Source organism: Mobula birostris, chromosome 11 (assembly GCF_030028105.1).
Source record: "Mobula birostris isolate sMobBir1 chromosome 11, sMobBir1.hap1, whole genome shotgun sequence".
In the NCBI taxonomy this organism is placed as follows: Eukaryota; Metazoa; Chordata; class Chondrichthyes; order Myliobatiformes; family Myliobatidae; genus Mobula; species Mobula birostris.
Genome location: NC_092380.1, coordinates 556,875 through 582,991, shown reverse-complemented (window position 1 = coordinate 582,991; position 26,117 = coordinate 556,875). Strand labels below are relative to the sequence as shown.

The following is a 26,117-nucleotide window of genomic DNA, read 5'->3' as shown; positions in this document are numbered from 1 at the left end:
TGTGAATAGTATAGAACATTGTTGTAGGTTACAACAGGATATTGACATGATGTGGAGATGGGCTGAGGAGTGGCAGATGGAGTTCAATCTGGAAAAGTGTGAAGTGATTCACTTTGGAAGGTCGTACAAAGGCAGAGTACAGGGTTAAGGGCAGGTTTCTTAGCAATTTGCAAGAACAGAAAGATCTTGAGGCCCATGTCCGTCGATTTCTTACAGTTGCTACGCAAGTTGATTGGGTTGTTTAGAAAGTTTATGGTGTTTGGCCAGGGGACTGAGTCAAGCACCGTAAAGTAATGTCGCAGCTATAAAACCCTGCTTAGAGCACATTTGGAGCATTGTGTTGAGTTGTGGTTGGTCATTAGAGGAAGGATATGGAAGATTTAGAGAGAGTGCAGAGGAGATTCACCAGGATGCTGCCTGGATTAGAGAGCGTGTCATATGCAGAAAGGCTGAGTGAGCTAGGGCTTTTTGGAGCGAAGGAAGATGAGAGGTGAAGACAGAGGTATATAAGACACTGAAAAGCATAAATCGAGTGGAGAGCCAGGGACATTTTTCCAGGATGAACATGGCTAATACAAGAGGGCATAATTTTAAGGTGATTGGAGGAAAGTGCAGAGAGGATGTCAGAGGTAGGTATTTTACACAGAGAGTGGTGGGTGTGTGGAACACGCTGCCAGGGGTGGTGTTGAAGGCAGATACATCAGGGACATTTAAGATAAGCACATGGATAAAAGAAAAACGGGGGGCTATGTGGGAGGAAAGGTTAGATTGATCTTAGGTTAGATTAAAAGTTGGCACAACATCATGGGCCAAAGGGACTGTACTGTGCTGTAGTGTTCTATGTTCGATGGTTCTCCCCCTCTCTACAGGCTGGTATCCTCAGTACAGGCAGTGATGGCATCAAGTGCAGGTCTTATCATCGTCCGGTCCTGCCGAAATAACATCCTGGAAACCAGGTGAGACGTTCACCAGAGGGACTGGGATGGGACACTGGCGGATAGGGGGATAGGGGGTGGGATGGAGCTATGAGAGTGAGGGGGAGAGAGAAAGATGGAGAGAGTGGAGGGAGAGATGGACAGAGAGAAAGGGAGAGGGAGGCAGGGAGAGATGGAGAGAGAAAGGGAGGGATGGAGAAATAGAGAGCGAGAGGGAGAGATGGAGGCAGGCAGGAGAGAAATAGAGAGAGGATAAAGAGATGGGGAGAAAGCGATATGGAGAGAAAGGGAGAGATGGAGAGAGAGGAGAGAGATAGAGAGAGGAGATGGAGAGGAGAAAGTGATGGGAGGGAGAGGTAGAGAGAAGGCAGAGATAGCAATCTAGAGGGAGAGAGCATGGGGGCTGCAACAGAGGGAGGGGTGCCAGTGGAGGGTGAGCAGGCTGAGACAAACTCTCACGGTCTATTTGATGGGGCGGATGTCACTGAGATCCCCGGAGCAGAGTGTGAGAGATCCGCTGGGGGTGACACAGGAGAACTGGAACTTGATGAGGCCCCTCAAGGGAGGGAGGGAGCAGATGCTGGCAGAAGAGAGTCTGGAGAGTGATTCACAAGGTATTTCTTGGAGAGTCCTAGTGGGGTTTAACCAGTTTCCGTGTTTCGGTTAAGGAAATGTCAAGGGGATTTGCCACACATGCAGACAGTCACACCACACACTGCCACTCAGATTATCGTCAGAGAAGTACATGACCTCGTGTAATGTAAAGGCTTTAATCTCAGTCCTTTTCAAAGGATCTGTTTATGCAAACACTCTGTCTTCATCACCCCTTCCCTCGCGCCACATCTCTGTCACCCCCTCCCTCCCCAACACCCCTCCCCGTCTCCGTCACCCCCTCCCTCCCCAACACCCCTCCCGTCTCTGCACCCCCTCCCTCCCCTACACCCCTCCCGTCTCTGTCACCCCCTCCCTCCCCTACACCCCTCACGTCTCTGTCACCCCCTCCCTCCCCAACACCCCTCCCATCTCCTTCACCCCCGCCCTCCCCAACACCCCTCCCGTCTCTGTCACCCCCTCCCTCCCCTACACCCCTCCCGTCTCTGTCACCCCCACCCTCCCCTACAGCCCTCCCGTCTCTGTCACCCCCTCCCTCCCCTACACCCCTCCCGTCTCTATCACTCCCTCCCTCCCCTACACCCCTCCCATCCCTGCCAGCCCCTCCCTCCCCAACACCCCTCCTGTCTCTGTCAATCCCTCCCTCCCCCACACCCCTCCCATCTCCGTCACCCCCTCCCTCCCCAACACCCCTCCCGTCTCTGTCACCCCCTGCCTCCCCAACACCCGTCCCATCTCTGTCACCCCCTCCCCTACACCCCTCCCCATCTCTGTCACCCCCCTCCCCAACACCCCTCCCGTCTCTGTCACTTCCTCCCTCCCCAACACCCTTCCCATCTCTGTCACCCCCCCCACACCCCCTTCCCCTCCCCTACAGCCCTCCCCATCTCTGTCACCCCCTCCCTCCCCTAAACCCCTTCCTGTGACTGTCACACCATCCCTCACTACACCCCTCCCCATCTAACCCCCTCTCCTGTACCCCCTTCCCCATCACCTCCTCCCTTCCCTACACTCCTCCCCATCCCCATCACCTCCTCCCTTCCTTACACTCCCCCGTCTCCGTCACCTCCTCCCTTCCCTTCACTCCCCCCATCTCCGTCACCCCTCCCTTCCCAACTCTGTCATCCCTGATTCCCCCCTCCTTGTTTCCATCAGTCCCTCACTCCCCTACAGTCCTCCCCATCATTACTCGCTCCCTCCCCATCTCCGACACCCCCCTCCCTTGTGCCCCATCTCCATCACCACCACCCTCCCCTATGTACCTTCCTCTTACCCCTTCCCAATTCAGTAATCACCTCCATCACCTACTCCTCTACCTGTCTCCACCACCCACTTCCTCCCCATACCCTTTCATCTCCCAACCCTCCCTTCCCTATCCCGTCACCCCTCCTCATCCATATCTGTCACCCCTTCCTACTCTACACCCCTTCCCATCTCCGTCAACATCCCTCCTTCCCCTATGCCCCTCCCATCTCCGTAAAACCCTCCGTCCCCTACACACCTCCCTGTCGTACCCACACCTCCCTTACCCCCTTGTTCCCCTACGCCCTTCCCAGTCTCCATCACCCTCTCCCTCCGCTACACCACTTCCCATCTCTGTCACTCCCTCCCTCTCTTAATCCCCTCCCTGGCTCCATTATCCCCTCCCATGCCTGCACCCCTCGCCATCTGTCACCCCCTCCCTTCCCTACACCCCTCATGTCTCGGTCACCTCCTCCCTCTCCTACACCCATTTTTGTCTCTGTCACCTCCTTCCCCCTCTCCGTGTCTGTCGTCCCTCCCACTCCACACCTATCCCCGTCTCCCCCCTCTCCCATACACCCTTCCCCATCGGCCCCCCCATCCCCTCTCCCCGTTTCCATCATCCTCTCCCTCCCCTACACCTCTCCCCATCTCTGTCATCCCCTCCCTCCCGTGCAGCCCTCCCCATCTCAGTTAAACCCCCACCCCTCTGTCACCCCGTACACCTCTCCTCATCTCCATCACCCCCTCACTCGCATACAGCCCTCCTCATCTCCATCACCCCTTCCTTCCTCATCTCCATCACCCCTCCCCCCGTCTCTGTCACCCCTCCCTCCTTGTCTCCATCAATTCCACCCTCCTCGTCTCCGTAATCACCTCCATCACCTATTCCCCTCTCTGTCTCTGCCACCCCTCCCTCTCCTATACCCTTCCCTGTCTTCTACCCCTCCCTCCATATCTCCATCAACCCTCCCTACCAGTCTTCATCACCCCTTCCATCCCCTACAACCCTCCCTGTCTCTATCACCCCCTCCCTCCCCTACACCTCTTCCCTTCCACATTATCCCCTCCATCCCCCACTCTCCTTCCCATCTCCGTCACCCCTTTCCCTCCCCTGTACTTCTCCCCATTTCTATCACCCCTTCCCTCCCCACATCCCACCCTGACTCTGTCAAACCCTCTCTCTCCATCTCCATCACCCTTCCCTCCCCACATCCCACCCTGACTCTGTCAAACCCTCTCTCTCCATCTCCATCACCCTTCCCTCTACTACACTCTTCCCCGACCTTGTGATACCCTCGTTTCCCTAGGTCCAACACTGCCCCCTCCTTACCCATCTCTATGACCCTCCCTGTCTTCCCTGCACTCCCTCATGTGTGTGACTTGTTTCTTTCTCTAGACCCCTCCTTGTCTGCATCACTCCCTGCCCACTCTATACTCCTGGCCATTTCTCTAAACCCCTCTCTTCCCACTCCCCTCCTCATCTGTGTGACCTTGTTCGGCATCTACACCACTCTCCTTCTCTCTGAAACCTCTGGTCTTCTCCCTTTCTCTGTGAAACCCACTATACTTCCCTACTGCACACCCCTGCCCATTTCTCTAAAACTCTCCCTCCCTACTCTCCACCTCATCGCTGTGAGCTTCTCTGATCTCTATGCACTCTCTATCCCCTCGCACTCCTCCCTTTCTCTATGACGCCATCCCCTGCCACTGCTTCATAACCCCGTGATTCTTTCCAATGCAGTCATCTGTCTTTTAAACGTAGTTTTGCCCGCCCTCTACCAGCTCGTTCTTCCATATTTCAATGCAAGAAGTATCGTAAGAAAGGCGGATGATCTCAGGGCATGGATGAGACCTGGAATTATAACATTGTGGCCATTAGTGAGACTTGGTTGTAGGAGGGGCAGGACTGGCAGCTCAGTATTTCGGGGTTCTGTTGTTTTAGACGTGACATAGCAGGAGGGATTAAAAAAGGAGGGGTGGCATTACTAGTCAGGGAAAATGTCACAGCAGTGCTCTGTCAGGACAGATGGGAGATCTCTTCTCGTGAGGTGTTGTGGGTGGAACTGAGAAATAAGAAAGGTATGACCATGTTAATGGGGCTATATTGCAGACCACCCAGCAGTCCTAAGGATTTAGAGGAGCAAATTTGAAGACTGTTGTCAGAAACAAGGTTGTTGAAGTGGTGATTTTAACTTTCCACACATTGACTGGGAATCCCATACTGTAAAAGGACTAGATGGGACAGTGTGACAAATGTGTTCAGGAAAGTTTCCTCCTTCAGTATGTAGAAGTTGCAAAGAGAGAGTGTGCGATACTTGATCTGCTATTGGGGAATGAGACAGGGAGGAGACAGAGATTTGTGTAGGGCCACACTTTGCATCTAGTGACCATAATGCCTTAGTTTTAAAGTAAATATGGGTAAAGATAGGTCTGGTCTGTGGGCTGAGATTCTAAATTGGAGAAAAGCCAATTTTGATGGTCTCAGAAAGGATCTGGCATGTGTGTATTGGGACAGGCTGTTTTCTGGCAAAGTTGTACTTGGTAAGTGGGAGGCCTTCAAAAGTGAAATTTTGAGAATACAAACCTTGTATGTGGCTGTCAGAATAAAAGGTAAAGACAACTAGTGTAGGCAACCTTGGTTTTCAAGAGCATTGAGGTCCTGATTAAGAGAAAAAAAGGTGCATAGCAGGAATAGGCAAGTAGGAACAAATGAGGTGCTTATGCAGTACAAAATGCAAGAGAACACTGAAGAAAGAAATCATAAGGGCTACAAGAAGGCATGAAGTTGCTGAAGCAGACAGGGTGAAAGAGAACCCCAGGGGATTCTACAGGTATGTTTAGGACAAAAGGATTGCAAGGGACAAAATTGGTTCCCTGGAAGATCAGAATTCTAATACATATGTGGAGCCAAAAGGGATGGGGAAGATATTAAATATTTTGTTTTTGCATCTGTATTTACTCAGGAGATGGAGACAGAGTCTATAGAAGTGAGGCAAAGTGGCATCAATTTCATGGACCCCGTACAGATTACAGAGCAGGAGGACATACATAAGAACATGAGAGATAGGAGCAGGAGTAGGCCATCTGGCCCATCACGCCTGCCCCGCCATTCAATAAGATCATGGCTGATCTGTTGGTAAACTCATCTCCATCTACCTGCCTTTTCCCCATCACCCTTAATTCCCTTACTATGTAAAAACCTATGTAACTGTATCTTAAATATATTTAGTGAAGAAGCCTCAACTGCTTCCCTGGGCAGAGAATTCCACAGATTCACCACTCTCTGGGAAAAATAGTTTCTCCTCATCTCCGTCCTAAATCTTCTCCCCTGAATCTTGAGGCAATGTCCCCTAGTTCTAGTCTCACCTACCAATGGAAACAACTTTCCTACTTCTATCTTATCTATCCCTTTCAAAATTTTGTACGTTTCTATAAGATCCCCTCTCATTCTTCTGAACTCCAGAGAGTGTAGTCCCAGGTGACTCAATCTCTCATAGGTTAACCCCTTCATCTCTGGAATCAACCTGGTGAACCTCCTCTGCACTGCCTCCAAAGCCAGTATATCCTTCCTCAAGTATGGAGACCAGAACTGCACGCAGTACTCCAGGTGCGGCCTCACCAGTACCCTGTACAGTTGCAGCATGACCTCCCTGCTCTTGAATTCAATCACTCTAGCAATGGCCAACATTCCGTTTGCCTTCTTAATAACCTGTTGTACCTGCAAGCCAACTTTTTGCGATTCATGAACAAGCACTCCCAAGTCCCTCTTCACATCAGCATGCTGCAATCTTTCACCATTTAAATAATAATCTGCTCTTCCATTATTCCTCCCAAAGTGGATGATCTCGCATTTACGAATGTTGTATTCCATCTGCCAGCCCTTGGCCCACTCACTTAACCTATCTATATCCCTCTGCAGACTCTCCACATCCTCTGTACAATTTGCTTTTCCACTCAGTTAAGTGTCATCAGCAAATTTTGCTACACTACACTCAGTCCCCTCTTCCAAATCATCAATGTAAATGGTAAACAGCTGCGGGCCCAGCACCGACCCATGCGGCACCCCACTCACCACTGACTGCCAACCGGAGAAACACTCATTTATACCAACTCTCCACCTTCTATTGGTTAGTCAATCCACTATCCATGCCAATACACTTCCTCCGACTCCATGCGTATCGTATTTATAAGTCTCTTGTGTGGCACCTTATTGAACGCCTTCTGGAAATCCAAGTATACAACATCCACCTGTTCCCCTCTACCCACTGTACTCATTATGTCCTCAAAGAACTCCAGTAAGTTTGTCAAACAGGACCTGCCCTTTCTGAATCCATGCTGCATCTGTCTAATGGAACCACTCCTTTCTATATGTTTCACTATTTCTTCCTTAATGACAGCTTCAAGCATTTTTCCAACTACAGATGTTAGCTAACTGGCCTATAGTTGCCCGTCTTTTGCCTGCATCCTTTTTAAAAAATTGGTGTGACATTTGCTGTCTTCCAATCTGCCGGGACCTGCCCAGAGTCTGGAGAATTTTAGAACATAGAACATAGACTAGTACAGCACAGTACTTTGATAAATGATTACCAACGCATCTACTATAACCTCCGCCAATTCCTTCTGCACCCTGGGATGCATCCCATCAGGACCAGGGGACTTATCTACCTTCAGGCCCTCTAGCTTGCTCATCACTATCTCTTTAGTGACAGTGATTTTATCGAGGTCCTCACCTCCCATTTTGTCCATAACATCCTTCTTTGGAATATCAGGCGTGTCCTCCACCATGAAGAGCAACACAAAACAGTCGTTCAATGACTCAGCCATTTCCTTATCACCCAATATCAATTTTCCCTTCTCATTTTCCAAGGGACCTACGTTGACTTTACCCTCTTCCGCTTTATATACAACATTTATAAAAACTTTTGTTAACTGTTTTTATATTTTGTGCTAATTTATTTTCATACTCTATCTTTCCTTTCCTTATTTCTTACTTGGTGGTTGTTTGTTGCTTTTTAAAGTTTTCCCAATCCCCCAGTCTCCCACTACTCTTTGCGACTTTGTACACATGAGCTTTTAATTTGATACTATCTTTTATTTCCCTAGTTATCCAAGGCTGGCTCTCTCCACACTTACTGTCTTTAATTTTGACTGGAATATACTTTTGTTGAGCGCTGTGAAAAATCTCTTTGAAAGTATTCTACTGTTCCTCAACTGTCCTACCAAGTAGCCTGTGCTCCCAATCCACATTAGCCAACTCCTCCCTCATCCTGTTGTAGTCTCCCTTGTTCAAGCATAATACACTAGTTTTAGATCTATTTCATCCTCCATCTGAATGTGAAATTCAGTCATACTATGATCACTCTTTCCAAGAGGATCCCTGACTACAAGATTGTTAATCTTACCTGTCTCATTGCACAGGACTAGATCTAAGATAGTATTTTCCCTTGTAGGTTCACGAACATGCTGCTCAAGAAAGCCATCACGGATGCATTCTATGAAGTCCTTCTCAAGACTTCCTTGACCAACCTGATTCACCTAATCTATGTGGAAGTTAAAATCCCCCATGACAACTGCCGCTTTCTATCCTGAGGCCAATCAGCATGGATAAATCCCCAGGGCATGACAATGTGTTCCCTTGGACCCTGTGGGAGGCAAGTGCAGATATTTAAATCATCCTTAGTGACAGGAGAGGTACCAGAGGATTGGAGGATAGACATTGTTGTTCCACTGTTTAAAAACGTATGTAAACATAAACCAGGACACTGTAGGCCAGTGAATCTGACATCAGTTGTGGGAAAGTTATTGGAAGGTATTCTAAGGGGCTGGATGTATAAGTATTTGGATAGCTATAGACTGATTAAGGATAGTTAGCCTGGCTTTGTGCGTGCAGAATATAGTATTAATGGTAAGACTCTTGGCAGTGTGGAGGATCAGAGGGGTCTTGGGGTCCGAGTCCATAGGACACTCAAAGCTGCTGCGCAGGTTGACTCTGTGGTTAAGAAGGCATACAGTGCATTGGCCTTCATCAATGGTGGGATTGAGTTTAGGAGCTGAGAGGTAATGTTACAGCTATATAGGACCTTAGTCAGACCCACTTGGAGTACAGTACTGTGTTCAGTTCTGGTCACCTCACTATAGGAAGGATGTGGAAACCATAGAAAGGGTGCAGAGGAGATTTACAAGGATGTTGCCTGGATTGGGGAGCATGCCTTATGAGAATAGGGTGAGTGAACTCGGCCTTTTTTCCTTGGAGTGATGGAGGATGAGAGGTGACCTGATAGAGGTGTATAAGATGATGAGAGACATTGATCGTGTGGATAGTCAGAGGCTTTTTCCCAGGGCTGAAATGGCTAACACGAGAGGGCACAGTTTTAAGGTGCTTGGAAGTAGGTACAGAGGAGATGTCAGGGGTAAGTTTTTTACACAGAGAGTAGTGAGTGTGTGGAATGGGCTGCCGGTGATGGTGGTGGAGGCGGATATGTTAAGGTCTTTTAAGAGACTCCTGGACAGGTACATGGAGCTCAGAAAAATAGAGAGCTATGGGTAACCCTAGGTAATTTCTAAGGTAAGAACATGTTCGGCACAGCTTTGTGGGCCAAAGGGCCTGTATTGTGCTGTAGGTTTTCTATGTTTGTATGGTAGGTCAAGTCTAACCAATCTAACAGATTTTGAAAAGCGTTACCAGGAAAGTGGATGAAGGTAAGGCAGTGGCTGTTGTCTACATGGACTTTAGCAGGGCATTTGACAAGCTTCTGCATGGGAGTTTGGTTATGAAGGTTCAGTCACTCAGTGTTCAAGATGAGGTACTAAATTGGATCAGACATTGGCTTTGTGGAAGAAACCAGAGAGTGATAATAGACCTGAACACAAAGGGGCCCAATATCCTGGCGGACACATTTAATAGAGCTGTCAGGGAGGGTTTAAACTAATTTGGTGGGGGGATGGGAACTGGAGTGATAGGGCTGAGGAGGGGGAAAACAGAAATAAATCAAAGATAGCGTGCAACAGAGATTAGAGAAAGAACAGCAGGAGATGAAGCTTAATCACAGCCAGTGGCATGAGTTACAATAGAGACATGGTGCAGTTAAAACAGAACGCAACAAATACTGGACTGAAAGTGTTAAATTTGAATGTACGCAGCATAAGGAATAAAATGGATGATCTTGAAATTCAGCTACAGATTGGCAAATATGACGTTGTGGCCATCTCTGAAACTTGGCTGAAGGATGGCTGCCATTGGGAGCTGAACGTCCAAGGATATACGGTGTATTGGAAAGATAGGTTAGTAGGCGATGGGGGTGGTGTGGCTCTGTGTATAACAAATAATATTAAATCATTAGAAAGAGTTGACATAGGATTGGAAGGTGTAGAGTCTCTATGGGTTGAGTTAAGAAATGGCAAAGGTAAAAGGACCCTAATGGCAGTTATATGCAGGCCTCCAAACAGCAGCTGGGATGTGCATTACAAGTTAGAGCAGGAGATAGAAAAGGCGTGTCAGAAAGGCAATGTCATGATAATTGTTGGGGATTTTAACATGAAAGTGGATTGGGAAATCCAGGTCAGTACTGGACCTCAAGAGAGATAATTGGTAGAATGGCTTTTTAGAAGAGCTTGTTGTTGAGCCCACTAGGGGATCGGCTGTGCTGGATTGGGTGTTGTGCAATGATCTGGAGGTGATAAGAGAGTTTAAGGTTAAGGAACCCCTAAGGAACAGTAATCACAATATGATTAAGTTCACATTGAAATTTGAGAGGGTAAAAAATAAAATCCACGGTGTCGGTATTTCAGTGGAATAAAGGAAATTACAATAGCATGAGAGGGGAACTGGCCAAAGTTGACAGGAAAGGGACATTTGCAGGAAGCCAGCAGAGCAGCAATGGCTGGAGTTTCCACAAAAAATGAGGGTAGTGCAAGACAGATATATTCCAAATTAGAGGAAATTTTCAAATGGAAGAAGGACACTACCATGGCTGACAAGTGAAGTCAGAGCCAAAGTAAAAGCAAAAGAGAGGGCATACAAGGAAACCAGAGCTAGTGGGAAGATAGAGGATTGGGAAGCTTTTAAAAACTTGCAGAAGGAAACTAAGAAGGTTATAGGGAGGAAAAGATGATTTATGAAAGGAAGCTGGCGACTAATATCAAAGAAGATACTAAAAGCTTTTTTAAGTATATAAAGGGTAAAAGAGAGTTGAGAGTAGATATAGGACCAATACAAAATGACACTGGATATATTGTAATGAGAGATGCAGAGATGGCAGAGGAATTGAATGCGTATTTTGCATCTGCATCAGTCTTCACAGTGGAAGACATCTGCAGTATACTGGACATTCAAGAGTGTCAGGGAAGTGAGGTTTGTGCAGTGAAAATTATGACTGAGAAGGTGCTCAGGACCTGATGGAATGCACCCTCAGGTTCTGAAGGAAGTAGCTGGAGAGATTGTGGAGAAATTAACAATGATCATTCAAAAGTTGATAGAGTCTGGCATTGTACTGGATGACTGGAAAATTGCAAATGTTACTCTGCTATTTAAGAAGGGTGGGAGGCAGCAGAAAGGAAACTATAGACCTGTTAGCCTGACATCAGTGGTTGGGAAGTTGTTGGAATTGATTGTTAGGGATGAGGTTACAGAGTACCTGGAGGCACATGACAAGATAGGCCAAAGCCAGCATGGTTTCCTGAAAGGAAAATCCTGCCTGACTAACCTACTGCAATTTTTTGAGGAAATTACAAGCAGGGTAGACAAAGGAGATGCCGTAGAAGTGGTGTACTTGAATTTTCAGAAGGCCTTTGACAAGGTGCCACACATGAGGCTGCTTAGCAAGAAAAGAGCCCATGGAATTACAGGGAAGTTACTGGCATGGGTAGAGCATTGGCTGGAGGGCAGAAAGCAGAGAGTGGGAATAAAGGGATCCTATTCTGGCTGGCTGCCAGTTACCAGTGGAGTTCCACAGAGGTTGGTGTTGGGGCTCCTGCTTTTTACGATGTATGTCAATGATTTGGACTACAGCATTAATGGATTTGTGGCTAAATTTGCGGGTAGTGTTGAGGAAACAGAGAGTCTGCAGAGAGACTTTGATAGTTTAGGGGAATGGGCAAAGAGGTGGCAAATGAAATAAAAAGTTGGAAAGTGTACAGTCATGCACTTTGATGGAAGAAATAAACAGGCAGTCTATTATTTAGATGGGGAGAGAATTCAAAATGCAGAGATGCAAAGGGACTTGGGAGTCCTTGTGCAAGATACCCTGAAGATTATCCTCCAGGTATAGAGTTTTGGGTAGATGGAGCTTGTCAGCTGAGAAGGCAGTCCATCTGAGAGAGGGAAAACTCTGATTTCAAACCTCCGCTGCCTTGCAAATCCGGAGCTGGAAGTCCCTAAGGCAGTCTGACGTTGCCTTCAACCTTGTTCTGGCAACTCCTGTGACGACACAGGTGCCAAGCTGTATCGGCCTTTGCCCTTCCCTTGGACAACATCGGTGTCGTGGAGAGGGGAGACTTGCTGCGTGGGCAACTGCCGGTCTTCCGTACAACCTTGCCCAGGCCTGCGCCCTGGAGCTTTCCAGGCACAGATCCATGGTCTCGCGAGACTAACGGATGCTACCACAAGCTCCAGGTTGAGTCGGTTGTGAAGAAGGTGAATGCAATGTTGGCATTCATTTCTAGAGGTATAGAATATAAGAGCAGGGATGTGATATTGAGGCTCGATAAGGCACTCGTGAGACCACACTTGGTGTATCGTGTACAGCTTTGGGCTCCTTATTTTAGAAAGTATATACTAACATTGGGGAAGGTACAGAGAAGATTCATGAGAATGATTCCAGGAATGAAAGGGTTACCATATGAGGAATGTCTGGCAGCTCTTGGGCTGTATTCCCTGGAGTTCAGGAGAATGAGGGGGGATCTCATAGAAATGTTCTGAATATTAAAAGGCCTAAACAGATTAGATATGGCAAAGTTATTTCCCATGGGGAGTCAAGGACAAGAGGGCACAACTTCAGGATTGAAGGACGTCCATTTAGAACAGAGATGTGCAGAAATTAGTCAGAGAGTGGTAACTCTGTGGAGTGGCTGTGGAGGCCAAGTCATTGGGTAAACTTAAGGCAGAGATAGATAGGTTCTTGAGGAGCCAGGGCATCAAAGGGTATGGGGTGAAGGCAGGGGAGTGGGGATGACTGGAAGAATTGGATCAGCCCATGATTCAATGGCGGAGCGGACTCGATGGGCTGAATGGCCTACTTCTGCTCCTCTATGTTATGGTCTTACAGTCTTATGTTGCCTCTCTGACTGGAGGCCTGTGACTAGTGGTGTGCCACAAGGATCGATGCTGGGCCCTTTGTTGTTTGTCATCTCTAGCACTGATCTGGATGATAATGTGGTTAATTGGATCAGCAAATTTGTGGATGACACCAAGAGTGGGGGTGTCGTGGACAATGAGGAAGATTATCACAGCTTGTAGTGGAATCTGGACTAGCTGAAAAAATGGTCTGAAAAATGGCAGATGGAATTTAATGCAGACAAGGGTGAGGTGTTGCACTTCAGTAGGACCGACCAGGGTAGGTCTTACACAGTGAGTGAGAGGTAGAACAAAGGGATCTAGGAATACTGGTCCATAATTTGTAGGAAGTGGCTGTACAGGTAGATAGTGTGGTAAAGGAAGCTTTTGGCACATTGGCCTTCATAAATCATGTATTGAATACAGGAGATGGTATGTTATGCAACATTTAAGTGAAGTTTGGATAGGTACATGGATGGTAGGGATATGGTCCTGATGCAGGTCGAGGGAGTAGGCAGTTTAAATGGTTTGGCATGGACTAGATGGGCCAAAGGGCCTGTTTCTGGGCTAAACTTCTCTAGGACTGTATATACAGACCATCCACTGCATGAAAATATTGCCCCTTGGGTCCCTATTAAATCTACCCATCCCCCGAGACATGTGCCTTCTGGTTCTTGATTCCACAGCCCAGGGGAAAGGACTGTGCACATTAACCCTAACTCTAATGCATGGTTTTAAAGACCTCTGTAAGATCACCCCTCAGTCTCCTACACTCCAGAGAGAACAGAACTAGCCTAACTAATCTCTCCTTATTACAACACCCCTCCAATCCAGGTAACTTCCTGATGAATTTCTCAGAACCCTCTGTATTACCAGCAGACCCTTCCTATAGTTTGGTGACCACAACTGTGTATAATACTCTGGGTGACAGGACTGTTGAACAAACATCCAGTTATCAGTACATCTTTGGGATGTCTTGTGCACACTGTGTTCAAAATCCTGTCGAGAGAGGTAAGGGTCAGGATGTATAAATATATATATCCTGGCCTTTTTTCTGGCACCTTTCTGTATACATGGTGCCAGTGATGCAGAGTGGCTCCTGCTGTAGACCGCCCTGTCTGCTGCAGTGCAGTTTCCTCTCAAAGCAGTGGTGCAGCTTGTTGGGATGCTCTCTGCTGCGCGTCTACAGAAGGTCGTGAGGATGGATGTGCATAGTGCAGCTCTCTTCAGCCTCCTCAGAAAGTAGAGCTTTCTTTGACTGTGTAGGATGTGTTCTGAGACCATGAGAAGTTGTGTGAAATGTGTACCGCCAGGAGTTTGATCCTGCTCGCAGTTTCCACCACTGTGCTGCCGATGTACAGAAGAGTGTGAGTGGTATGAGTTCTCCTGAAATCAATAACCATCTCCTTTGTCTTGTTGACACTGAGGAAGAGGTTATTTGCCTGGCATCAGGCCACAAACTCTTTCACCAGCTCTGTAGGCCACCTAATCATTGTTGGTGATGAGCCCCACCGTTGTTGTATCATCAGTGAACTTGACAATGTGCTCACCTGTGTGTTTGGCAATGCAGATTTGTGTGAGCATTGGGCTCTGCACACAGCCATGGAGGACGGGCACCTGTTTTGAGGATGATGGGAGAACATCTTGATATCTGAGGTCTGTTGGTTAAAGAGTCTCCCCACCATTACAACATGTCTCTGACCCTTGTACACTGAGGTCCCTCTGTTACTTGACACTCCCCACCATTCATGGTGTGGAGAGGAAAAAGACAGGGAATTATAGGCTGGTTAGCCTGACTGCAGTGGTTGGTAAGATGTTGGAGACCATTATTAAGAAAAAGGTTTTGAGGTACTTAGAGGCACATGGTAAAATAGGATGAAGTCAGCATGATTTCCTCAGGGGGAAATCTTGCCTGACAAATCTGTTGGAATTCTTTGAGGAAATATCAGGTAGGATAGACAAAGGAGAGTCGGGGTGCCGCACATGTGGTTGCTAAACAAGCTAAGAGCCCATGGTATTGCAGGAAAGTTACTAGCATGGATAGAAGTTTGGCTGACTGGCAGGAGGCAAACAGTGGGAATAAAGGGGTCTTTTCTGGTTGAACGCTGGTGGACTAATGGTGTTTTGCAGGGACTGGTGTTGGGAACATTTCTTGCACATTATATGTCAATGATTTCAATAACAGAATTGATTGCTTTATGGCTAAGTTTGCGGTTGATACAGAGATATAAAGAGGGGCAGGTAGTGTTGGGCAAGTTGGGAAAATGGGCAAAGAAGTGGCAGATGGAATAGAGTGCAGGCAAGTGTATGGTCATGCACTTTGGTAGAAGGAATAAAGACATAGACTGTTTTCTAAATGGGGAGAAATTCAAAAATCTTTGGTGCAAAGGGACTTGGGGGTCCTCATGCAGGATTTCCTAAAGGTTAACTTACAAGGTTGTAATTCTGAGGCTTTATAAGGCAGTGGTGAGGCCTCACTTGGATTACTGTGAGCAGCTTGAGCCCCTAATCTAACAAAGGATATGCTGACATTGGAGAGGGCCCAGAGCAAGTTCATGAGAATGATCCCAGGAATGAAAGGGTTAATGTATGAGGAGCATTTGATGGTTCTGGGCTTGTTTAGGAGAATGAAGGGGAAGCGGAATCTCACTGAAACCTATCGGATATATAAAGGGCTAGATAGAGTACATGTGGAGAGAAAGTTTCCTACAGTGGGGAGTCCAGAACCAGAGGGCACAGCTTCAGAATCTCTTTAGAACATAAATTTAGAAGAATTGCTTTAGTCAGAGGGTGGTGAATCTGTTGAATTCTTTGCCACAGACAGCTATGGAGGCGAGGTTATTGGGTATATTTAAAGTGACAGTTTGTATGCTCTTGATTAATCACGGCATCATAGGGAGAAAGCAGGAGAATGGGGTTAAGAGCAATAATTAATCAGCCATGATGGAATGGCAGAGAGACTCGATGGGCCAAATGGCTTAATTCTACTTCAGTGTCCTCTGGTCTTCGGGTTGATACTCAGCATCATTCAATATGTGTCCCAGCCTCATTAACACTCCCAACACGCATGTCTTCTCTTGGGACATTACTCTGTCTGCCACCTCACAACCCTTTTCACTAACACACAGACACCTCCCTCTGGATCTAGTCTATTCTCCTCCTGCTCCATCACTAACTCTGATCGACATATCAACTACTAGATAAGTCTCCCCAAGTTCCCTCCTCTCTCCCCGAGGAGCCTGGGTTTTGTTGGCAGCCAGAAAACCCCTCTGTCCCTCGCAGCTGGCAGGCTGGCCTAGATTCTTGTGCTAGTGTTTCCACACTGAGGGCTGTGTTTCACTCCAGCCTGTGTTGCGAGGTTACCCTAGTCTGTAATTAGGGACTGCTTAGGGTGTAAGATGTCCTGCTGGTTAAGTTACAGGAATAGCAGGCCTATTAGGGATTCAGCTCAGCTACCCCTGTCCCGTGGGATTAAACCTTAGTGACTGGGATCACCACGTGATCATGCCACTATCTGAACTGACTGCAATTGGTTTTATACCTCAGTGATAATCTCCCACACCAATTCCCACTGTAAATCCTTCCTGCCTATGTGAGTAGTGGGATCCTAAGGAGTGCTGTGGAACAAAGAGACCTCAGTGTACAAGGGTAGGGCACGCACCATGAATGGTAGGGAGTGCAGAAGGTCAGAGGGACCTCGTGGTGCAAGGGGAGGGTACACACCATGAATAGTGGGGAGTGTCAAGGGATAGCGGGATTTCGGTCTACAAGGGGTAGGGCACACAATGTGAATGAAGGGGAGTGCTGAGGAACCTCAATGCGCAAGTGTAGGACAAACATCGTGAATGGGGGACAAACAGACACCAGTGTAGAAGGATAGGACACACAGTGTGAATAGTGGAGAGGGTAGACGGGCAGAGGGACCTCGGTGTACAAGGATAGGACACACAGTGTGAATGGTGGGGAGTGTCGAGGGACAGAGGGAACTCGGTGTACGAGGGTAGGACACACAGTGTGAATGGTGGGGAGTGTCGAGGGCCAGAGGGACCTCGGTGTACGAGGGTAGGACACATAGTGTGAATGATGGTGAGTGTCGAGGGACAGAGGGACCTCGGTGTACGAGGGTAGGACACACAGTGTGAATGATGGTGAGTGTCGAGGGGCAGAGGGAACTCGGTGTACGAGGGTAGGACACACAGTGTGAATGATGGTGAGTGTCGAGGGGCAGAGGGAACTCGGTGTACGAGGGTAGGACACACAGTGTGAATGGTGGTGAGTGTCGAGGGGCAGAGGGAACTCGGTGTACGAGGGTAGGACACACAGTGTGAATGGTGGGGAGTGTCGAGGGACAGAGGGAACTCGGTGTACGAGGGTAGGACACACAGTGTGAATGGTGGGGAGTGTCGAGGGACAGAGGGAACTCGGTGTACGAGGGTAGGACACACAGTGTGAATGGTGGGGAGTGTCGAGGGACAGAGGGAACTCGGTGTACGAGGGTAGGACACACAGTGTGAATGATGGTGAGTGTCGAGGGGCAGAGGGAACTCGGTGTACGAGGGTAGGACACACAGTGTGAATGATGGTGAGTGTCGAGGGGCAGAGGGAACTCGGTGTACGAGGGTAGGACACACAGTGTGAATGGTGGGGAGTGTCGAGGGGCAGAGGGAACTCGGTGTACGAGGATAGGACACACAGTGTGAATGGTGGGGAGTGTCGAGGGGCAGAGGGAACTCGGTGTACGAGGATAGGACACACAGTGTGAATAGTGGAGAGGGTAGACGGGCAGAGGGACCTCGGTGTACAAGGATAGGACACACAGTGTGAATGGTGGGGAGTGTCGAGGGACAGAGGGAACTCGGTGTACGAGGGTAGGACACACAGTGTGAATGGTGGGGAGTGTCGAGGGACAGAGGGAACTCGATGTACGAGGGTAGGACACACAGTGTGAATGGTGGGGAGTGTCGAGGGACAGAGGGAACTCGGTGTACGAGGGTAGGACACACAGTGTGAATGGTGGGGAGTGTCGAGGGCCAGAGGGACCTCGGTGTACGAGGGTAGGACACACAGTGTGAATGATGGTGAGTGTCGAGGGGCAGAGGGACCTCGGTGTACGAGGGTAGGACACACAGTGTGAATGATGGTGAGTGTCGAGGGGCAGAGGGAACTCGGTGTACGAGGGTAGGACACACAGTGTGAATGATGGTGAGTGTCGAGGAGCAGAGGGAACTCGGTGTACGAGGGTAGGACACACAGTGTGAATGATGGTGAGTGTCGAGGGGCAGAGGGAACTCGGTGTACGAGGGTAGGACACACAGTGTGAATGGTGGGGAGTGTCGAGGGACAGAGGGAACTCGGTGTACGAGGGTAGGACACACAGTGTGAATGGTGGGGAGTGTCGAGGGACAGAGGGAACTCGGTGTCCGAGGGTAGGACACAGTGTGAATGGTGGGGAGTGTCGAGGGGCAGAGGGAACTCGGTGTCCGAGGGTAGGACACACAGTGTGAATGGTGGGGAGTGTCGAGGGACAGAGGGAACTCGGTGTACGAGGGTAGGACACACAGTGTGAATGGTGGGGAGTGTCGAGGGCCAGAGGGACCTTGGTGTACGAGGGTAGGACACACAGTGTGAATGGTGGGGAGTGTCGAGGGGCAGAGGGACCTCGGTGTACGAGGGTAGGACACACAGTGTGAATGATGGTGAGTGTCGAGGGGCAGAGGGAACTCGGTGTACGAGGATAGGACACACAGTGTGAATGATGGTGAGTGTCGAGGGGCAGAGGGAACTCGGTGTACGAGGGTAGGACACACAGTGTGAATGATGGTGAGTGTCGAGGGGCAGAGGGAACTCGGTGTACGAGGGTAGGACACAGTGTGAATGGTGGGGAGTGTCGAGGGGCAGAGGGAACTCGGTGTACGAGGGTAGGACACGCAGTGTGAATGGTGGGGAGTGTCGAGGGGCAGAGGGAACTCGGTGTACGAGGATAGGACACGCAGTGTGAATGGTGGGGAGTGTCGAGGGGCAGAGGGAACTCGGTGTACGAGGGTAGGACACGCAGTGTGAATGGTGGGGAGTGTCGAGGGGCAGAGGGAACTCGGTGTACGAGGATAGGACACGCAGTGTGAATGGTGGGGAGTGTCGAGGGCCAGAGGGACCTCGGTGAAGAAAGGTACTCTGTGTGGTACCTGACATCTCTGTATGCAGAACTGACCCATTGCTGTGTTTCCAGGCACTGGCTGACCAACACCTATGTGCTGTTTGCGGTTCCCTACTTTGCCTATGATATCTATGCCATGTACCTCTGCCACTGGCACAGGACCCGTGTGAAAGGGCACGGGGTGGAACAGGAAGCCTGTGTCAGTGTTCTGCGCTCCTATCTGAGGAAGGACCTCCTTATGGTCATTCACCACAGTGTGATGTTCACCATCTGCTTCCCCGTCTCTGTGGTGAGTTCTACCAGGTCAGCGCCACACCGCGACACAGCGTACACCATATTGTACAGTGTACAGCATACACAGTAATGTATAACATATTAACACAGCGCACACAGTAACATACAGTGTACATCACACACGGGGCCGAACAGTGCACCCAGTGTCATCGGCTCCATACTAATCACACTCCCACCCATCACATTCTCCCCCCCTTCACCACTCTCCTCCTCCTCACTCTCTTACTCTACCATCGTCCCCCCTCTCTCTGCCCTCTCCCCCCCTTCACCACTCTCCTCCTCCTCACTCTCTTACTCTACCATCGTCCCCCCTCTCTCTGCCCTCTCCCCGCACTCCCCATCTCCTCCCCTCCCCACTTCTCTCCCTTTCCTCCTCTTCCCCTTTCCCCTCCCTCTCCTCTCTCTCCATCTCTCTGCCATACCTCCCCCTTTTCTCTCTTACCCCTTTCCCTTCCTCCTTTCTCCCCCTCTCTACCCCTGCTCTCCAACTTTTCCCCTCTCTTCCTTCCCATCTCTCTACCTCCCTCTATTCTCTCTCTCCTATCCTCCTCTCCCCCTCTCTACCCCTCTTCCAACTCTCCCTCTCCCCTTTACCCGTCCCCTTCTCCCTGCCTCCCTCTCTACTTTCTGTCTCTCATCCCAACCAACAGCCAGCCCCTCCATTCATCTTGTGTTTCATTGGACATTATCAGACAGAGGCTGTTTGCCCCATTGAGGCCTCATGGGCAGGGGGTGGAGGTCTGATCATTGGGAAGTGAGGGGGAACAGGAAGCCACCCAGTGACTGGAAGAGCATGCGAGCTGCATGCAGACAGCGGCGGGGGAGTTGAGATTGAGCTTGCGTCCCCCTGAGGTGGCTGATCTCACCATTACTCCTATTCTCTTCCAGTTTCTACGGGATGGACGTGGAGACTACTTTGTGGGCTGCCTCTTTCTGGCTGAGGTCAGCACACCCTTCGTCTGTCTGGGGAAAGTGTTGATTCAGGTGAGTCACTGCGTCTGAACACCATGTTCAGCAGTAGGCAACCGTGGCTAACAAGGGAAGTTAAGGATTGCATATAAGGTAACAAAAAAGAGTGGGATGTTGGATGATTGCGAAGCTTTTAAAATCTAACAAAAGGCAACTAAAAAGCTATAAGAAGGGAAAAGATGAAATAATTGGCAAACAACAGGAATTCTGCAGATGCTGGAAATTCAAGCAACATGCATCAAAGTTGCTGGTGAACACAGCAGGCCAGGCAGCATCTCTAGGAAGAGGTACAGTCGACGTTTCAGGCCGAGACCCTTCATCAGACGAAGGGTCTTGGCCTGAAACGTCGACTGTACCTCTTCCTAGAGATGCTGCCTGGCCTGCTGCGTTCACCAGCAACTTTGAAATAATTGGCAAACTAGCCAATAATACCAAAAGATTTTTCAGTTCTATAAAGAATAAAAAGGAGATGAGAGTTGATATTGGACCACTGGAAAATGATGCTGCTGAGGTAGTAATGGGGGACAAAGAAATGGCAGATGAACTTGACGGGTACTTGCATCTGTCTTCACTGTGGAAAACACTAGCAACGTGCCAGAGGTCCGCGAGTGTCAGGGAGCAGGAGTGAGTGCCATTACTATTACTAAGTGCCAGGCAAGCTGAAAGGTCTTAAGGTGGATAAGTCACCTGGACCAGATGGACGACATCCCAGATTCCTAAGAAGTTGCTGAAGAGATAACGGATGCATTGGTCATGATCTTTCAAGAATCACTTGATTCTGGCATGGTCCCAGAGGACTGAAAGATTGCAGATGTCACTCTCATTCCACTCTTTAAGAAGGGAGGAAGGCAAAAGAAAGGAAATTACAGGCCAGTAGCCTAACCTCAGTGGTTGGGAAAGTGTTGGTGTCTGTTATTGAGAATGAGGTTTCGGGCTACTTGGAGACTAATGATAAAATAAGTCAAAGTCAGCATGGTTTCTGTAAAAGGAAATCTTGTCTGACAAATCTGTCAGAGCTCTTTGAGGAACATACAAGCAGGGTGGACAAAGGAGAGACAGTGGATGTCATTTACTTGGATTTTCAGAAGGCATTTGATGAGGTGCCACACATGAGTTTGTTTAACAAGATAAAATCCTATGGCGTCACAGGAAAGATATGGGCATGGACAGAGGAAATGAGGAATATTTTTAGCCAGAGATTAGTGAATCTGTAGGATGCTCTGCCACAGACTGCGGTGGAGGCCAGGTCTGTGGGCATATTTAGGGCAGAAGTTAATAGTTTCCTGAACAGTCAGAGCTTCAAAGGATATGGGGAGAAGGCAGGTGTATGGGGTTGAGAGGGATCCGGGATCTGCCATGATGGAATGGCCTAATTCTTCTCCTAAGTCTAATAAACAGCACCCTTCGGCCAAACACATTGCTGCTAAGCTTGTCTCCTTGTGTTTGGTCTCCTTCTCTGCCGACCCCTCTCTCCCCACCTCTCTTCCCTATCTCTTAGACAAGGTTCAATCCAATTCAATTAAAGTTTAATTGCCATTCAACCCTAACCCATGAATACAGTCAAATGAGACAGCATTCTTCAGGGCCAGGGTGCTAAAACCCATTACCAAGAACGCATTCACGGAATAAAAGAGTCCTGACAACCCACAGTGTCCGAGGTGTTCCCTTGGACCCTGTGATAGGGAAGTGCAGAATTTACTGGGCCCTAGCAGAAATAGTTATATCATCTTTAGTGTCAAATGAGGTACTAGAGAATTCGAGGATAGCTAGTCTTCTCCCATTGTTTAAGAAAAGCTCTATAAATAAACCAGGAAATTATAGGCTGGTGAGCCCGACACCAATAGTGGGAAAGTTATTGGAAGGTATTTTAAGGCACCAGATTTATAAGTATCTTGATAGATATGGGTTGATTAGGGATAGTCAGCACAGCTTTGTGTGTGGTAGGTTGTGTCTAACCAGTCTTATAGAGGTTTTGAAAAACGTTACCAGGAAAATGGATGAAGGAGGGAAGTAGGTGTTGTCTATATGGACTTTAGCAAGGCCCTTGACAAGGTTCTGCATGGAATGTTGGTTGGAAATGTTCATTGCTTAGCATTCAGGATGAGGTAGTAAATTGGATGAGACATTGACTCTGTAGGAGAAGCCAGGGAGTGGTAATAGATTGTTGCCTCCCTGACTGGAGGTCTGTGACTAGTGGTGTGCCACAGGGATCGGTGCTGAGCCTGTGCTGTATATCAATGATAATGTGATTTGCAAATTTGCGGATGACACCAAGACTGGTGTGTAGTGGACAGCGAGGAAGACTGTCATGGCTTGCAGCAGGATCTGGACCAGTTGGAAAAATGAGCTGAAAAATGGCAGATGGAATTTAATGCAGACAAGTGTGAGCCTTTGAACTTCAGTAGGACCGACCAGGGTAAGTCTTACACCGTTAACAGTGGGGCACTGAAGAGTACAATGGAAGAAAGGGATCTGGAAATACAGGTGCATAATACATTGAAAGTGGTGGCACAGGTAGAAATGGCGTTAAAGAAAGCTTTTGGCACATCAGCCTTCATAAATCAGGGTGGTTCTCATCAACATTAAGTATACCGTTTTGGATACTGTTGGTGGGGATGACCTGCCAGGGACAAGCTGCAGTGGTCGCATCTCTGACACCGACACTGGACCCTCAGCTCAGGAGGGAAGGAGGGAAAAGAGGAGAGCAGTAGTGATAGGGGATTCGATAGTTAGGGGGACAGATAAGAGGTTCTGTGGGAGAGATCGAGAATCCCGGATGGTCTGTTACCTCCCTGGTGCCAGAGTCCGCGATATCTCGGATCGAGTTCTCGGTATTCTCAGGAGAGAGGCTGAGCAGCCAGATGTCGTGGTCCACGTGGGGACCAATGACATAGATAGAAGTAGGGATGAGGTCCTGAAGAAGGAATATAGGGAGTTAGGAAAGAAGTTAAAAAGCAGGACCTCAAGGGTGGTAATCTTGGGATTGCTGCCTGTGCCACGAGACAGAGAGGGTAGGAACAGGAAGTCATGGCAGATGAATGCGTGGCTGAAGAGTTGGTGCAGGGGGCAGGGGTTCCGATTTCTGGATCATTGGGATCGCTTCTGGGGAAGGTCTGACCTGTACAAAAAGGATGGGCTGCACCTGAACTGGAAAGGGACCAATATCCTGGTGGGCAGGTTTGCTAGAGCTGTTGGGGAGGGTTTAATCTAGTTTGTCAGGGGGGTGGGAATCAGAATGTGAGTGCGGGGATGAGGGTAGAAGGACAAGGGCATGATGCTGTGTGTTCTGAGTTGGTGAGGAAGGACAGGCAGGGGACAAATCATAAATGTAGCCAGTTCGAGGGGTTGAAATGTGTCTATTTCAATGCTAGGAGTATTAGGAATAAAAGGGATGAACTTAGAGCATGGATCAGTATGTGGAACTACGATATTGTGGCCGTTACTGGAGGAAGGGCAGGATTGGCCGATGCAGGTACCGGGGTTTAGGTGTTTTAAAGGAATAGGATGAGAGGTAGAAAAGGGGTGGGAAGTAGCATTACTGGTCAGGGATAGTATCATGCCTATAGAAAGGGAGGACGCTGCAGAGGGAGTGTCCACTGAGTCGGTGTGGGTGGAAGTCAGAAATAGGAAGGGATCAATCACTGTGCTGGGAGTAGTCTATAGGCCCCCAAATAGCCTTCAGGACACCGCGGAGCAGATAAGCAGGCAGATTTTAGAATGATGCAGGAAATACAGGGTTGTAGTTCTGGGTGATTTCAACTTCCCTCATATTGACTGGCACCTCCTGACTGCAAGGGGGATAGATGGGGCTGAATTTGTCAGGTGTGTTCCTGACACAGTATGTGGACTGGCCGACGAGAGGAGAGGCCATACTGGATCTAGTTCTGGGGAATGAACTGGTCAGGTGGCAGACCTCTTGGTGGGGGAGCATTTTGGTGAGAATGACCACAACTCCCTTAGCTTCAGCATAGCTATGGAAAAGGATAAAAACAGACAAAATGGGAAAGTGCTTATCTGGGGAAGGGCTAACTATGAAGGGATGAGGCAGGAACTAGCGAGAGTAAATTGGAAACAGATGTTCAAGGGTGAAAGCACAGAGGTAATGTGGAGGAAGTTTAGGGACCACTTGTGCTGGGTTCAGGATAGGTTTGTCCCACTGAGACAAGGAAAAAATGGTAGGAAAAGGGAACCATGGCTGACGAAACATGTGAGGCAACTCGTCAAGAGGAAGAAGGAAGCATATATTAGATATAAGTAGGAAGCGGGAGGGGCTCATGAGAAATACAGGGTAACCAGGAAGGAGCTTAGGAAAGGATTTAGGAGAGCTCGAACGGGACATGAGAAGTCCTTGGCATGTAGGATTAAGGAGAGCCCCAAGGCGTTCTATGGGTATGTGAAGAACAGAAGGATGAAAAGAATGAAGGTGGGACTGCTAAAGGATAAAGAAGGCATCATGTGCCTGGAGGCGGAGGAGGTTGGGGAGTCCTAAATACATACGTTGCTTCAGTATTCACAAGTGAAAAGGACCTTGATCAGGCTGAGGTCAAAATAGAACAGGCCTGTGTGCTGGACAATGTGGAGATTAAGGAAGAAGAAGTGTTGGATCTTCTTAAAAACATCAAGATAAGTGATAAGTCCCCAGGGCTGGACATGATATAGCCCAGGTTGCTGTGGGAAGTGAGAGAAGAGATCACTGGAGCAGTAGCTATGATCTTTGAATCCTCTTTGGCTGCAGGGGAGGTGCTGGAGGATTGGAGAATGGCAAATGTAGTCCCCTTGTTTAAAAAACGTAATAGGGAGAATCCTGGGAACTATAGACCGGTGAGTCTTACGTTGGTGGTCTGCAAACTATTGGAAAGGATTCTTAAGAATAGGATCTACGAGCACTTGGAGAAGTACAGTCTACTCAAGCATAGTCAACATGGCTTTGTGAAGGGAAGGTCGTGCCTCACAAGCCTAATTGAGTTTTTTGAAGAGGTAACAAAAGAAATTGATGAGGGTAGGGTGGTAGATGTGGTCTACATGGATTTTAGCAAGGCATTTGACAAGGTCCCCCACCAGAGACTCATCCAGAAAGTCATGAGGCATGGGTTCAGTGGAACTTTGGCTGTTTGGATAAAAAATTAGCTTACAGGAAGAAAGCAGAGGGTGGTAGTGGAGGGAAAGTATTCTGCCTGGAGGTCAGTGACTAGTGGAGTGTCGCAAGGATCTGTCCTGGGACCCCTGCTCTTTGTGATTTTTATAAATGACCTGGATGAAGAGGCAGAAGGATGGGTGAGTAAGTTTGCGGATGACACGAAGATTGGAGGAGTTGTGGATGGAGTTGTAGGTTGTCGAAGGTTACAAGAAGATATAGACAGGATGCAGAGTTGGGCAGAAAAGTGGCAGGTGGAGTTCAATCCGGATAAGTGTGAGGTGATGCATTTTGGAAGGACAAACCAGAAGGCTGAGTACAGGGTTAATGGTCGGTTACTTAAGAGTGTGGATGAACAGACGGACCTTGGGGTTCAAATCCATACATCCCTCAAGGTCGCTGCACAGGTTGATAGGGTAGTTAAGAAGGCCTATGGGATGCTAGGCTTCATTAATAGGGGGGTTGAGTTCAAGAGTAGAGAGGTCATGTTGCAGCTCTACAAAT

At 48.6% G+C, this 26,117-nt stretch overlaps 1 protein-coding gene across 3 annotated transcripts in view; it reads left to right on the top strand.

The window, feature by feature from the left end:
- Positions 1-26,117, top strand: part of LOC140204705 (ceramide synthase-like) — a 68,579-nt gene that overhangs the window by 28,077 nt on the left and 14,385 nt on the right. For all 3 annotated transcript variants that reach the window (XM_072271398.1, XM_072271399.1, XM_072271400.1), the window contains exons 3-5: positions 870-956; positions 19,289-19,505; positions 20,399-20,494. In XM_072271398.1, coding sequence (XP_072127499.1) covers positions 870-956; positions 19,289-19,505; positions 20,399-20,494 — 400 coding nt within the window. The remainder of the gene's footprint in view (positions 1-869; positions 957-19,288; positions 19,506-20,398; positions 20,495-26,117) is intronic.